Here is a 14321-nt window from a genome sequence, read left to right as displayed (position 1 = left end):
GTCAGAGCACCTAGGGAGAGGAACAGCCTCCAGTCCCCCAAAGGGCAAAGTGTCCATCAAATGGCCTTTGTGATTGGCTTAGGGATGGGTAAGTGACACAGTCCAGCCACTCAGAGCAGCCCATTCTCTAACCTCTGTGATTGGTTTAGGGGTGCGTAAGCGACACAGTCCAGCCACTCAGAGCAGCCCATTCTCTAGCCTCTGTGATTGGTTTAGGGGTGCGTGACAGTCCAGCCAATCAGCGCATCCCATTCTCTAACCTCTGTGATTGGTTTAGGGGTGCGTAAGTGACAGTCCAGCCAATCAGTGCATCCCATTCTCTAACCTCTGTGATTGGTTTAGGGGTGCGTGACACAGTCCAGCCATTCAGAGCAGCCCATTGTCTAATCTCTGTGATTGGCTAAGGGATGGGTAAGTAACTCAGCCTGGCCAATCAGAGCATCCCACCTTCTGGCCTCTGTGATTGGTTCAAGGATGAGTAAATGGCCCACCCTGGCCAGTCAGAGTAGCCCATTCTCTGGCCTCTGTGATTGGTTCAGGGTTGGGTAAGTGACTCATCCTGACCAATCAGAGCATCCCACCCACTGGCCTCTGTGATTGGTTCAAAGATGGATAAGTGACCTAGTCCAGCCAGTGAGAGCATTTCATCCTCTGGCCTCTGTAATTGGTTCAGAGATGAGCATGTGACCCAGTCTAGCCAATGACATGAGACCCTGGGATTTTACAATTAATGCAGAAGATGGGACCCTCTTCCCCCTGGTCTTGTTAGGCTGATGGAATGAGACAGTGAATTGCTGGGGACGTAAGTGCCCCCAGTGGGTACAGCTTGCTTGACAGCAACCCCAACACCAGCAAAGCATCCTGAAAACTTTTAAGCTCCCTGATTCCAACCGTACCTGAATCTCTGAATGTCCCTGTTACTACCCCAACAACTCGCATTATATGTATCTAACATTTGCAGCCCAATAAAATCAGGGTGCCCTGCCCACCTTATCTCCCAGACACACACACCTGCCCTGTGGAGTCCAGCTCAGCCTTGATTTTTTTTTTTTTTTTTTTTTGAGATGGAGTCTCGCTCTGTTGCCCAGCCTGGAGTGCAGTGGGACGATCTTGGCTCACTGCAACCTCCACCTTCTGGGTTCAGGTGATTCTCCTGCCTCAGCCTCCCGAGTAGCTGGGACTAAAGGCGTGCGCTGCCACACCCGGCTAAGTTTTGCATTTTTAGTAGAGACGGGGTTTCACCATGTTGGCCAGGCTGGTCTCGAACTCCTGACCTTGTGATCTGCCTGCCTCAGCCTCCTAAAGTGTTGGGATTACAGGCGTGAGCCACCGCACTCAGCCTTTTAAAACTTTTATTTATTATTTTATTTTGAGATGGAGTTTTGCTCTTGTTGCCCAGGCTGGAGTGCAATAGTGTGATCTCGGCTCACCGCAACCTCTGCCTCCCGGGTTCAAGTGAGTCTCCTACCTCAGCCTCCCGAGTAGCTGGGATTACAGGTGTCTGCCACCACGCTCGGCTAATTTTATTTTTATTTTTTTTGGATTTTTAGTAGAGATGGGGTTTGGTCATCTTGGCCAGGCTGGTCTCGAACACCCGACCTGAGGTGATTCTCCTGCCTCAGCCTCCCAAAGTGCTGGGATTACAGGCGTGAGCCACTGCACCCGGCCTTTTTTCATTTTTTGAGACAGAGTTTCGCTCTTGTTGCCCAGGCTAGAGTGCAATGGTGCAATCTCGGCTCACTGCAACCTCTGCCTCCCGGGTTCAAGCAATTCTCCTACCTCAGCCTCCTGAGTAGCTGGGATTACAGGCGCCCGCCACCACGCCCAGCTAATTTTTGTATTTTGAGTAGAGATGGGGTTTCACCATGTTGGCCAGGCTGGTCTTGAACTGCTGACCTCAGGTGATCCACCCTCCTCGGCCTCCAAAAGTGCTGGGATTACAGGCGTGAACCATGGTCCCTGGCCTGATTTTTATTTATTTATTTATTTATTATTTTTAAAGACAGGGTCTCCCTCTGTTGCACAGGCTGGAGTGCAGTGGCACAATGTCAGCTCACTGCAACCTCTGCTTCCCAGGTTCAAGCAATTCTCGTGCCTCAGCCTCCTGAGTAGCTGGGATTACAGGCGCCAACCTCCACGTCCGGCTCATTTTTTGTATTTTTAGTAGAGACGAGGTCTCACCATGTTGGCCAGGCTGGTCTCGAACTCCTGAGCTCAGGTGATCTGCCCGCCTCGGCCTCCCAAAGTGCTGGAATTACAGGCGTGGGCCACCGCGCCTGGCCTCAGCCTTGATCTCTGAAGCCTTCCTTGGCCACGCCATATTTATCTGCGTCTCCTGTACACCGAGCCTTTCCACCCTGAGCTCACTCTGAGGGATTTTTCCATCTGACAATTACAGATGGCCCCTTGCTGAGGGATGTCAAATGGAGAAACTGAGGCCCAGAGAGAAGGACTGACAGCAACTCCAGTTTCCCGGCTCCCACATCCTGGTTCTCCACCCTGCCCTGCGCAGCTGGACACCTCGTCCCATCTGAGACAACATCCCCGCCTGGGCCTTGTCGCCATAAAGCCAGGATGGGCAAAGGAACACCATGGACCTTGTCCCGCTGGGCCCAGGTGGGGCCGTGGAGCGTGCGGGTGACACCCTGACCCAGTGCCTTCCAGCTCTCGCCCTCTCCCAAGGGTCCAGGTTGCTGCTGGGCTCAGTTCCAGGAGCCTTCCCGAAGGTCACACACCTGCTCGCACGCTTCTGTGGCTCCTGGCATCTGCAGGGCACAGTTCTCACACCCTGCTCCTGGCCTTAGCACGAAACCCCAATTTCTGTGGGCACCTCCACCCCAAGCCAGGCCCTCCTCTTCCACCCCAAACCAGGCCCTCTTCCTCCACCCCAAACCAGGCCCTCCTCTTCCACCCCAAACCAGGCCCTCTTCCTCCACCCCAAACCTCACCCTCCTCCTCCACCTGCAGCTCTCTGTCTCCAGGCCGCCTGTTTCTGCTTCTCCATGGCTTCCTCTGCTGAAGCCCATGGACACCTCCTCCAGGAAGTAACCCAGATTGCCCCTCCCCCAGAGCCATCATCTGAACACCTCCTTCATGTCAGGCCTTGTACCCAGCACCCGTCTTAGGTATTGTCTTTTGTTTTGAGACGGAGTCTCGCTGCGACGCCCAGGCTGGACTGCGGTAGCGTGATCTCAGCTCACTGCAATCTCCGCCTCCCGGGTTCAAGCAATTCTCCTGCCTCAGCCTCCTGAGTAGCTGGGACTACAGGCACCCGCCCCCACACCCGGCTAATTTTTTCTTTTTTCTGAGATGGAGTCTCGCTCTGTCGCCCAGGCTGGAGTGCAGTGGTGCGATCTCGGCTCACTGCAAGCTCTGCCTCCTGGGTTCACGCCATTCTCCTGCCTCAGCCTCCCTAGAGCTGGGACTACAGGCGCCCGCCACCATGCCTGGCTAATTTTTTGTATTTTTAGTAGAGACGGGGTTTCACCGTGTTAGCCAGGATGGTCTCGATCTCCTGACCTCGTGATCCTCCTGCCTCGGCCTCCCAAAGTGTTGGGATTACAGGCGTGAGCCACCGCGCCCGGCCAGGACACCCGGCTAATTTTTGTATTTTTAGTAGAGACGGGTTTCACCATGTTGGCCAGGCTGGTCTTGAACTCCTGACTTCAGGTGATCCGCCTGCCTCGGCCTCCCAAAGTGCAGGGATTACAGGCGTGAGCCACCGTGTCCAGCAGGCATCATCTTTCATAGTTGAGGAAAGGAAGCCTCACCTGTAGACGCAGGGACCTCAAAAGCTTGAGCTCCTGACTCCTAAAAAAAGCACTGTCGGCTGGGCACAGGGGCTCAGGCCTGTAATCCCAGCTACTTGGGAGGCTGAGGTGGGAGAATCACTTGAACCTGTGAGGTGGAGGTTGCGGTGAGCTGAGATTGTGCCATTGCACTCCAGCCTGGGTGACAGAGAAAGACCCTGTCTCAAAAGAAAAACAAACAAACCCCCAAAAAGCAGGACTGTCGCTCCCGGGCCCACCAAGGCTATTATTTAGATCTGCTGCCTTTACACCAACCAGCAGCATTTTTTTTTGTTTTTAAACAGACAGCGTCGGCCGGGCACAGTGGCTCACACCTGTAATCCCAGGACTTTGGCGGATCACGAGGTCAGGAGATCGAGACCATCCTGGCTAACACGGTGAAACCCCATCTCTACTAAAAATACAAAAAAAATTAGCCGGGCGTGGTGGCGGGCGCCTGTAGTCCCAGCTACTCAGGAGGCTGAGGCAGGAGAACGCTGTGAACCCGGGAGGTGGAGCTTGCAGGGAGCTGAGATCGCACCACTGCACTCCAGCCTGGTGACAGAGCGAGATCCCGCCTCAAAAAAAAAAAAAAAAAAAAAAAGAAAAAAAAAGAAAAACTCAGCCCCTCTCTGAACTGGAAAGTGGCATCAAACAGCATAAAGTGGAGGGACTGTGGGGAGCCGTGTTGAAACTACACGCAATGTGTCATGCAATCTTCCGCGCGTATCAAATGTCAGAAACTAAAATAGGGGAAACATTGAAAAGCAGGCGGCATTGGTGAATAAATCCCACACAAACAGCTGAGCTTCCTCCCAAAGCGTGACGCACAGATGGCTCCCCTGACCCGAGGCCTCCTTCTCCGTGGACGCCGCCTGCCCAGCTCACGGAAGGCCTCGCCTTCTCCCACCCGAAACCGTCAGCCCAGGCCTCGCTCTCGCCTGCTGTGGCCACAGGTCAGCACCCTTCCTGCAGCCCAGAGTCTGGTATACAGCAGGCGCCTAATAAATACTGGCTAAGCGAACACCACTCATCCCAGCTGCTCAGACGTGGGGGTCGGGCTCATTGTGGAATGCAGACCGGCTCCACCGTGCCTTCTGGCCCTGAAGGGCTGGGCAGGTCCACGCCCTGCACCCTGGAGCTCCCCGGGGAGGGCGGGTGTAGGAATGTTTGCCCAGTGAGTGGACAGACGTTTACACAGCGGGATTTATAACCCACATCAGACGTCAACTCCGGGAGAAAGGGAGCTGTCCGCCCAGCCTCGAGCAGGTGCTGGGTCTCCCAGTGGGGTGGGGTTAGGTGGGGATGAAGGCACGCATCCTCCTCTGCTCATTCCTCCCCAGTGATTCACTGAAGCCAGCGGATGAGGCCTGGGGTCCAGCTCTTGGGTTCAAGGCCACTGGGCCCCCTCCCCTGCTGCCTGTGCCTCAGTGCCCACCCCGGCCCCCCACTTTTTTTTTTTTTGAGATGGAGTCTCCCTCTGTCACCCAGGCTGGAGTGCAGTGGCGCGATCTCCGTTCACTGCAACCTCTGCCTCCCGGGTTCACGCCATTCTCCTGCCTCAGCCTCCCGAGTAGCTGGGACTACAGGCGCCCGCCACCACGCCCGGCTAATTTTTGTATTTTTAGTAGAGATGGGGTTTCACTGTGTCGGCCAAAAAAACCCCTGGATCCACGGCGGCTCTCATGGCCGGCATTCTTGGGCAGCGGCGCTGCCCTCGGGGGAAGAGCCCCAGGACGGAAGATGGCCCCTGCAAGGCCCCGCGGTGGCTAAGGACCTCGGCGTCCTGAGACTCTTCCTGCAACACCTTGGAACCGTTTTCGACTCTGGTTTTCGAGAGAGGGAGCTGAGACCCAGAGAGGAGAACCTGCTCATCTGAGGTCACACAGCGATGACAGAGCAAGTGTCTGAAGCCAGTTTTCAGACTTTGCTCCTAATCACCTCCTCCTACAGGAAGCCCCCTGGGTTGCTCCTCCCAGCCTCACCCTGAACCCTGTTGATACCAGAATGAAACTGGGTTTATGGACCCTGGTGCCACACCTCCTTCCTCATCAGCCAGTTGGCTCCATGTGAGGGGCAAAGGTTCCCTTGTGGGGCCGCGACTCAGACAAGGAGGCCATGCAGAAGGGAGGGCCCGGTTCCTTTTTCCCATCCCTCAGGGTTGCAGTCACCCTTGAGTCATCTCAGCTCCTTGGGCTCCTGGGCGGAGCTCCACCGGCAGACGCTGGGCCGAGTCCCTGCTGGCTGCCAGGGATCCCAGGCTACCACCTCACCCCCACCCGAGGACCCAGGCCAAGTCCCCAGCCCCGGCCTGAGACTCCTTCCGCCTGTACTCAGCCACCCCTCCTCCGTGTCCCCAAACCAGCCCCCAGCCCCGCGGGGGTGTTTACTGTCCAGAGCCTCCCAGTCAGGGGCCTGGTGGGACGGATAAGCATCTCTCCAGAAGCCTCTGGAATTCCCAGAACCATGGAGGGGCCCCTCTGGCCTCTGACCATGGGGGTGCCAACCCGGCCCCTCCCTTGGAGGGCTCTGGGATTTGGGGTCCAAAAGCCCCAGCGGAGTTCAGGGACAAGGGCCTCTCTGCTCTCCCAGTGGGTGCCCTTGAGGCCCAAGAGTACCTAGCGGGGGCAGAGGGAAAGGTGCCTCAGGGAGGCTCCGAGGGTGACGGGGTGGGGCAGGGGGCCTCCCTGGATCCCAAGTGCCCCCAGGCAAGCAGACCCCGCCCACAGACACATGACGCCCCCACGCCAAATGTGGATCCAACCGCCCCACACAGGATCCCCGCCCGGCCCGGCCCGGGGCGCCCCCAGCCTCACCTGCCGGCTCCCGGCTCCACAGTCTGTAGCCTCAACTCTGACTCCTCGATGGGCACAGAGGCCTCCCAGCTCCGCCCTGCCCGCCAGGTTGCCAGGGGACAGAGGCCCCACCCAGGGGAGGCAGGTGTGCCCCCTCCCCCCAGCCCCACCTGGGATCAGGAAACAAAGTCCAGAGGAGGAGGAGGGAGAAAGAGGATACCAGCCTGGGCAAGGGCGGGCACCGTGCCCGCTGCCGGCTGCCCCTCCGCCCCCAGGGCCTCCAGGCGGCCCCGAGGAGCCAGAACTCAGCCGAAACCTCCCTTGGCTGCCTGGCCCTCCCACCGCCTCTCAGCACCGCTCAGAGAGGGTCAGCAGGTGTCCAGGGCCACACAGCAGCTCAGCGTCCACAGTGGCCTGTGTCTCCTGGGGGGTCGGAGGGGCTGAGTCCCAATCCCGTCCGTGCCTTCTGGCCCAGCCCACCCCTTGGGGCGACTCCCCTGATGGCCCCCTTCTTGCATAAACCAGGTTTGGCAGACTCTGGGGGGTTTGGTGTGGCCTAGGTTCTGATCCCACCTGACCTCTCTTAGCCCTGTTTTCTCCTCCGGGACGTGGGGGAACATCACGCCCGGGCTCCCTCAGGGCTGCTGGGAGGAATTCCCTAGGCCCCATCCACATAAAAAACCGTACGAGGGGGCCGGACTTGGTGGCTCACGCCTGTGTTCGCAGCACTTTGGGAGGCCGAGGTGGGCGGATCACTTGAGGCCAGGAGTTCGAGACCAGCCTGGCCAACATGGCGAAACCCCGTCTCTACTAAAAATACAAAATTTAGTGGGGTGTGGTGGCGCGCTATTATAACCCCAGCTACTTGGGAGGCTGAGGCAGAAGAATCACTTGAACCCAGGAGATGGAGGTTGCAGTGAGCCGAGATCGCACCGCTGCACTCCAGCCTGGGCGACAAGAGCAAAACTCCAACTCAAAAAAAAAAAAAAAAGAACCGCACGAGACCATCAAAAGACCCAGGCCCCCCCCGAGAGATGGGGACGCAGAGGCCTTCAGGCGCCCACGGTCCTCCTGGATTCTTAGTCAAGGTGCAGAGGCCTTGCTGGGACTGTGGGGAGCCCAGCATCTGTGGGGAAGTCGGGCCACTGGGCCTAGCGCCGTCTCTGGGGGCAGGGAACACAGCCGAGGGGGCGGGGACTTCAGTTCCCCAGGCTGGGGCTCTGTCCTGACCTACGCCAGAGGGGCTGCTTGTGGAGCCCCTCTGAACCTCAGTCTCTTCTCTGAGTAAAAAGGCCCCCAGCTCCGAATCCAGCAGGGCTGCTCAGGAGGGGGGTGCTTTTTTTGTGTTTTTTTTTTGAGACGGAGTCTCGCTCTTGTCGCCCAGGCTGGAGTGCAGTGGCGCGATCTCGGCTCACGGCAACCTCCCCCGTTCAAGCAATTCTCCTGCCTCAGCTTCCCGAGTAGCTGGGATTACTGGCATGAGCCACCACGCCCAGCTAATTTTGTATTTTTAGTAGAGATAGGGTTTTGCCACGTTAGCCAGGCTGGTCTCGAACTCCTGACCTCAGGTGATGTCCCTGCCTCAGCCTCCCAAAGTGCTGGGATTACAGGCGTGAGCCACGGCGCCCGGCCAGGATGGGGGTGTTTAAGGACAAATCTGGATAAAGGGCCCCCAAAGGACAGCGTGGCACCTAATGCTACTGGGTGTGTGAAAGCTCAGGGTGCACGGCCTCACGGCGCCTCCCACCGCCGCCTCCCGCCACCCCCTTCACATCCTTTTCTCCCTGGCTTGTAGATAGGGAAACGGAGGTACAGAAAGCTTAAAATCGCGCCCCAGGAATGGCGGGGGGTTAGGCTGGAATTGGAACCTGAGTTCCCTCATCAGTGCTCTCCACCACACTCACCACCTCATCGGGGAAAACTGAGGCCCCAGCAGGGTGGAGGCTGGATCGCCCATGAGCTGGGGGCACTGTGGAGACGTCCCACGCCCAGGCTGAGGCTGGCCTCCCACTCAGGGCTCCGAAGGCCTATTTTATTTTATTTGAGACAGAGTCTCGCTCTGTCGCCCAGGCTGGATGGAGTGCAGTGGCACTATCTCAGCTCACTGCAGCCTCTGCCTCCCAGGTTCAAGCGATTCTCCTGCCTCAGCCTCCCGAATAGCTAGGATTACAGGCGTGAGCCACCACGCCCGGCTAAGTTTTTGTATTTTTAGTAGAGACAGGGTTTCAGTATGTTGGCCAGGATGGTATCGATCTCTTGACCTTGTGATCCGCCCACCTCGGCCTCCCAAAGTACTAGGATTGCAGGCGTGAGCCACCGCGCCCGGCCACGAAGGCTTATTTTACAGATGGGAAAACTGAGGCCCAGAGGAGGCAGCGACTTCTCCAAGACTACAGCGTGAGACAGAGTGGGGCTGATGGGGCGGCACCTTCCCATGAGCATGATGCTGGTTTCTACAGACACCTCCTCCCCAGGCCTCCTGTGTATTTCCCAGGGGCCGGCTTCTCTGCAGAGCTTGTGGGTGTCCAGGGGACCCTCTGTCATCACCCAGGGGCTGTGAGCCCAGCAAAGGGAGGAACAAAGGACAGGACGGGGCGGCCGCAGAACCCGAGGGCCCCCCGGGAAGCCAGTCCTGCCCCCCCACAGCAGCCCCTTATCGCCAGGCCTTACCTGCACAGTGGGGATTCCAGCGCCTCCCACCACCCCACGGCGCTCAGGGTGAGCCCAGCAGGTGAGCGGGTGCAGGCAGGTGAAACCAGCACACCGGAACCCTGCTCAGCCTCCCTTTAATGGCTCAAAGGCCGGCAGGCCCCACCCCCTGGCCTGGCCACGCCTTCCTCGCCAGGTTGAAAGGCAAGAACTCCAGGAACTGGGGCTGTTCACGCTGTTTATTTGCTTCTCTGGGAAAATCAAGAACATCGGGGGCCTCGTCACACACCAGAAGCAGAGGGGGTTATAGCAAGGGCACTTCAGCGAAGGCTCGCGGCTCGAGGGACTCGGGCAGACTCCAGGGAGGAGGAGGGGGTTCCACGGCTGACGCTCAGGTCACCCCCAAGAGGGCCTCTCCTCCCAGCCACCCAGGGGCAGAGCGGAGGCAGGGACCCAGGCTCCCATCCGAGGTGGCCCCTGTACCTGCCCTGCTGAGGCTGCAGGTGGTGACTGGACCAGGAGGTGGCCTGAGCACTGGGCACCAGGCTGGAGGTCCCTAGGGCAGGGACCAAGTTGGGGCCTGGTTGTCCAAAGCCAACGTGTGAGACGGTGTCTGTGAGAATGTGCACGAATGTGCCTCTGGGGACGAGTGTAGCTGCCCCCAGGAGGGAAGCCCCTTGCCACTTCCAATGAGAGGGGGCTGGGGGCAGGCTCACATTGGTCTGGGTGGCAAATGAGGGTCTCCTGCTCCAACCCAAGAGGCTTCCTGTCCCAGGCTATGTCCCTCCCTCCACTGCCCGGACATGCTCCAAGCCCAGTAGAGCTGGCAGGTGGGGCCTGATCTCTGGGGTATGGTTGGGAAGACCCAGGACCCTGGTCCAAGCAGGTTGGAGAAGAGGCCGGGGGCGGCCCCTGGGGTCCCCAAATTAGCACCAGGAGGAAGGAGGGCCCAGTGGGGGCGGGAGCTCGGGACAAGGAGTGGCTCACTCGGTCCCTGCCCTGTGCAGGGGGCAGGTCAATGACCCCTGGTTCGCCCCATGTAGAAGATAGCCCAGGGGTTACCGGCCCCTCCCGGGTGGGGGCATGTCCCCGGGGTTCCCCCTCCCCTAGACTCCATTGTCCACTGGTTGGGCCCACACAGGGCGTGGGGGCACAGCAGAGGGGCCTGTCCTCCACCCAAGACCTTTAGCCCCCAAAGAGGCACGGCCTCACCCCAACTGCCTGAGATTGGGGGGCCAGCGCCTTGGCCAGGGAACCCCATAGAGCCCCACTTCCAGGGCCTGAGCAGGCCCTAGTACCTGCCCCCGGCTCCCGGGGCCCTCTCTGGCGGGGTGTCCCCTCAGAGAAAGGCACAGGTGGGAGGCCCAGAGGGTGGCAGGCTGGCCTGGGCCGCGTGGAGGCCGCGGGTCCCACCCGCCAGGACCCCGGTGGGCGCGAGCCGCGTCTGTGAAGCTGCCGTGACATGGGGGGTCCTCGTCTTGGGAAAAGCGGGTCTGTCCTGTCTCTCTCCTACCAGGCACAAGTGCACGGCTCTGGTTCGGGGGGAGTGTTGGGGCGTGGTGACGGGTGGGGGCCCCTGTCCCTCTTTCCAGCGAAAGAAAACTCGGAAGGAACATGTAACAACACGCCAAGTCCTGGACCCGTGAGGCTGTGGGTGGAGGGTGGGCAGGCGCCGGGAGGGGCCGGGCTGGTGGGTGTCTGTGGTGTGGGGTGGGGGCCGGGGTCTCGGGGGCCGGCTCACATGATGGAGCAGCATTTACAACGTTGCTTCTTCATGTCGAGGTCCTGGGGGTCGCTGGTGACGGCCTCGGGCCCCGCCTGATTCTCTTCCCTGGAGGCGGCCTCCGTGGGAGGCTCGGCGGCACTGCCGTTGGGTGGCGCAGGCTCCTTGGGCTCAGCCGCGTCTTCGATGACCACCAGCTCCGCCGTGATGGTATCCTGAAGGCCCAGCACCTTCTTGGTCTCGGCCTCATCCTCCACGTTCTGGTAACCCATGAAGATCATTGTGACCGGGGGCTCCTGGCCGGGCTGGATCCCCGGCGGGCCGGACGTGGCCTCGCCTGGCTGTGCCTGCACACCGGTGATCTCCCGCCAGGAGGGCGTGGTCCGGGCTGCCCCCTCCACGGCCCCCCGGGTCTCTGCCGCCCCGGCCGTGGACCCTGCCTCGCTCAGCGTGACCTCGTCTGCTTTGTGGATGAGTTCGTCCACCTCGGAGGAGCTCAAGGGGTGGATCCCGTTCTCGGCGGTGCCGTCCACAGCATGGACCACTGTACAAGGAGAGACGGAGAGAATGACCCAGCTCCAGGCACCAGGGACAGAGAGAGTGACCTGGCTCAGGCAGGAGGGAAACCTTGGCAAGGCTTGTATCCTCCTCCAGGCTAAAGAGGAAATCACGAACTAGATTACACCGTCAGAACTGACAGACAATTAAAGCCCCCTGTTGGCATCTGTGGATGCAGCCAACGGCGTACAATGAGGAAAAAAAATTTTTTTTGAGACGGAGTCTCACTCTGTCGCCCAGGCTGGAGTGCAGTGGCGCGATCTCAGCTCACTGCAAGCTCCACCTCCCGGGTTCAAGCGATTCTCCTGCCTCAGCCTCCTGAGTAGCTGGGATTACAGGCGCCCGCCACCACGCCCGGCTAATTTTGTATTTTTAGTAGAGACGGGGTTTCTCCATGTTGGCCAGGCTGGTCTCGAACTCCTGACCTCAGGTGATCCGCCCGTCTTGGCTTCCCAAAGTGCTGGGATTACAGGCATGAGCCACCATGCCCAGCTGACAATGAGGAAAATTTATAAGCACAAAAACATTTATTAGGAACCAAGAAAGAGTGGAAAGGAATGAATTGGGATTTTTTTTTTTTTTTTTCTGAGATGGAGTTGCCCAGACTGGAGTGCAGTGGTACTATCTCGGCTCACTGCAACCTCCACCTCCCTAGTTCAAGCAATTCTCCTGCCTCAGCCTCCTGAGTAGCTGGGATTACAGGCATGCACCAACATGCTTGGCTAATTTTTTGTATTTTTAATAGAGCTGGGGTTTCACTAGGTTGGCCAGTCTGGTCTCAAACTCCTGACCTCAAGTCATCTGCCCACCTCAGCCTCTCAAAGTGCTGGGATGACAGGCGTGAGCCACCGCACCTGGCCTGTAATTCCATATTCTTTAGCCAACTTAGCTCCCACGTGATAACCCTGAAAAGTAGGGATTCATTTCCGCCGTAAAGATAGCAAAAATGAAAGTTCAAAGAAGGGACACAGCTGGGCCAAGGTCACAGAGCCAAACCCCTGCTCCTTCCCCGCATCGGGGCGTGTTTCTCTTCTACAAGACAGGACCACCCACCCTGGGGAACTGGAGGTTACACGTTACAGGGATTCTTTCACTTTTTGAGATGGAGTTTCACTCTTGTTGCCCAGGCTGGAGTGCAATGGCACAATCTCAGTTCACTGCAACCTCCACCTTCCAGGTTCAAGCAATTATCCTGCCTCAGTCTCTAGAGTAGCTGGGATTACAGGCACCTGCCACCACACCAGGCTAATTTTTGTACGTTTAGTAGAGATGGGGTTTCACCATGTTGGCCAGGCTGGTCTCGAACTCCAGACCTTAGGTGATCCACCCACTTTGGCCTCCCAAGGTGCTGGGATTACACACGTGAGCCACCGTGCCTGCTTTTTTTTTTTTTTGACTCGCTCTGTCACCCAGGGTGGAGTGCAGTGGCGCATTCTCAGCTCACTGCAACCTCCACTTCCCAGGTTCAAGCAATTCTCCTGCCTCAGCCTCCGGAGTAGCTGGGATTACAGGCGCCCGCCACCACGCCCGGCTGATTTTTGTATTTTTAGTAGAGACGGGGTTTCACCACGTTGGCCAGGCTGGTCTTGAACTCCTGACCTCAGGTGATCCACCCACCTTGGCCTCCCAAAGTGCTGGGATTACAGGTGTGAGCCACCATGCCTGGCCATTACAGGGATTCTGATTTTTTCCATCTATGGGTGTATTTGATTGATCTTAAATTGAAATTTTCATTCATTCTAACTTGAGTTAAAGTTTCATTCATTTATTTTTGTTTTCTAGGAGCTGCCCTAAAGGCTACACATTTTCCTCTGAGGTCTGCTTTGGCTGTGTCCTACGAGTTAGACGATGTTATTCACTTTCTCTTTTTTTTTTTTTTTTGAGATGGAGTCTCGCTCTGTCGCCCAGGCTGGAGTGCAGTGGCACCATCTCGGCTCACTGCAAGCTCCGCTTCCCGGGTTCACACCATTCTCCTGCCTCAGCCTCCTGACTAGCTGGGATTACAGGTGCCTGCCACCACGCCTGGCTAATTTTTTGCATTTTTAGTAGAGATGGGGTTTCACCTTGTTAGCCAGGCTGGTCTCGATCTCCTGACCTCGTGATCCTCCCGCCTCGGCCTCCCAAAGTGCTGGGATTACAAGCGTGAGCCACCGTGCCCGGCCAATGTTATTCATTTTCAAGTGTAAATAGTTTTTAATTCCTAGTTTGACTGATTGCCACAGGAAGCCACAATTTATTTAGAAGGGTGTTTTTAAATTTCAGGGAAGAGAGGAACACAGAGCAGAAGATACAAACTCTGTAACAGTCCTAAAACCTCCTTGGCAGCCTGGGCCGCGGTGGTCACTTTCTGACAATGTTCTGTGTTTGAAAAGAATGTGTATTCTCCACTGGGTAGCATTTTATATACATAATCAATCTTGCTAAATGTGTTTCTCAAGTCTTTCCAAATTTCCTTATCTGTGTCTCTCTGACTTGACATTTCTTGAGCTGTGTTGGACTCTCCAAGGACCGGATTTCAGCACCCCACGGCTCCCTGCTGATCTGACACCAGCCCTAGCTCACAGCCCTGCAAATTCCTTCTAGAAACACGGCTGCCTGGGCCACGCTGGGAGTTGGGAGGGACGCCCAGGGACTCGCCTCCTCTCGGCCAAGGGTCAGGGCTCCTGTTCCTGGCTACAGACCAGAAGGAAAGTGTTCTCCACTTTCAGTTTCTAAGCCCCCAGGGAGGGGAGTCCATGCTTGAAGGCCTCTCAATGACTTTGGGCTGGAGGCCCAGAGGGTGGGGTGTGTCTGGATCAGGCGGAACTG

The 14321-nt window shown here is 57.8% G+C and overlaps 1 protein-coding gene across 5 annotated transcripts in view; it reads right to left on the bottom strand.

Moving 5' to 3' along the window:
* Positions 1 to 9453: 9453 nt before the first annotated feature.
* Positions 9454 to 14321, bottom strand: part of PALM (paralemmin) — a 40618-nt gene continuing 35750 nt past the window's right edge. For all 5 annotated transcript variants that reach the window (XM_031007822.3, XM_031007823.3, XM_055370992.1 and 2 more), the window contains one exon: positions 9454 to 11499. In XM_031007822.3, coding sequence (XP_030863682.2) covers positions 10970 to 11499 — 530 coding nt within the window. In that variant the 3' untranslated portion in view covers positions 9454 to 10969. The remainder of the gene's footprint in view (positions 11500 to 14321) is intronic.

Source organism: Gorilla gorilla, chromosome 20 (assembly GCF_029281585.2).
Source record: "Gorilla gorilla gorilla isolate KB3781 chromosome 20, NHGRI_mGorGor1-v2.1_pri, whole genome shotgun sequence".
In the NCBI taxonomy this organism is placed as follows: domain Eukaryota; kingdom Metazoa; phylum Chordata; class Mammalia; order Primates; family Hominidae; genus Gorilla; species Gorilla gorilla.
This window is presented reverse-complemented; position numbering and strand designations above follow the sequence as displayed.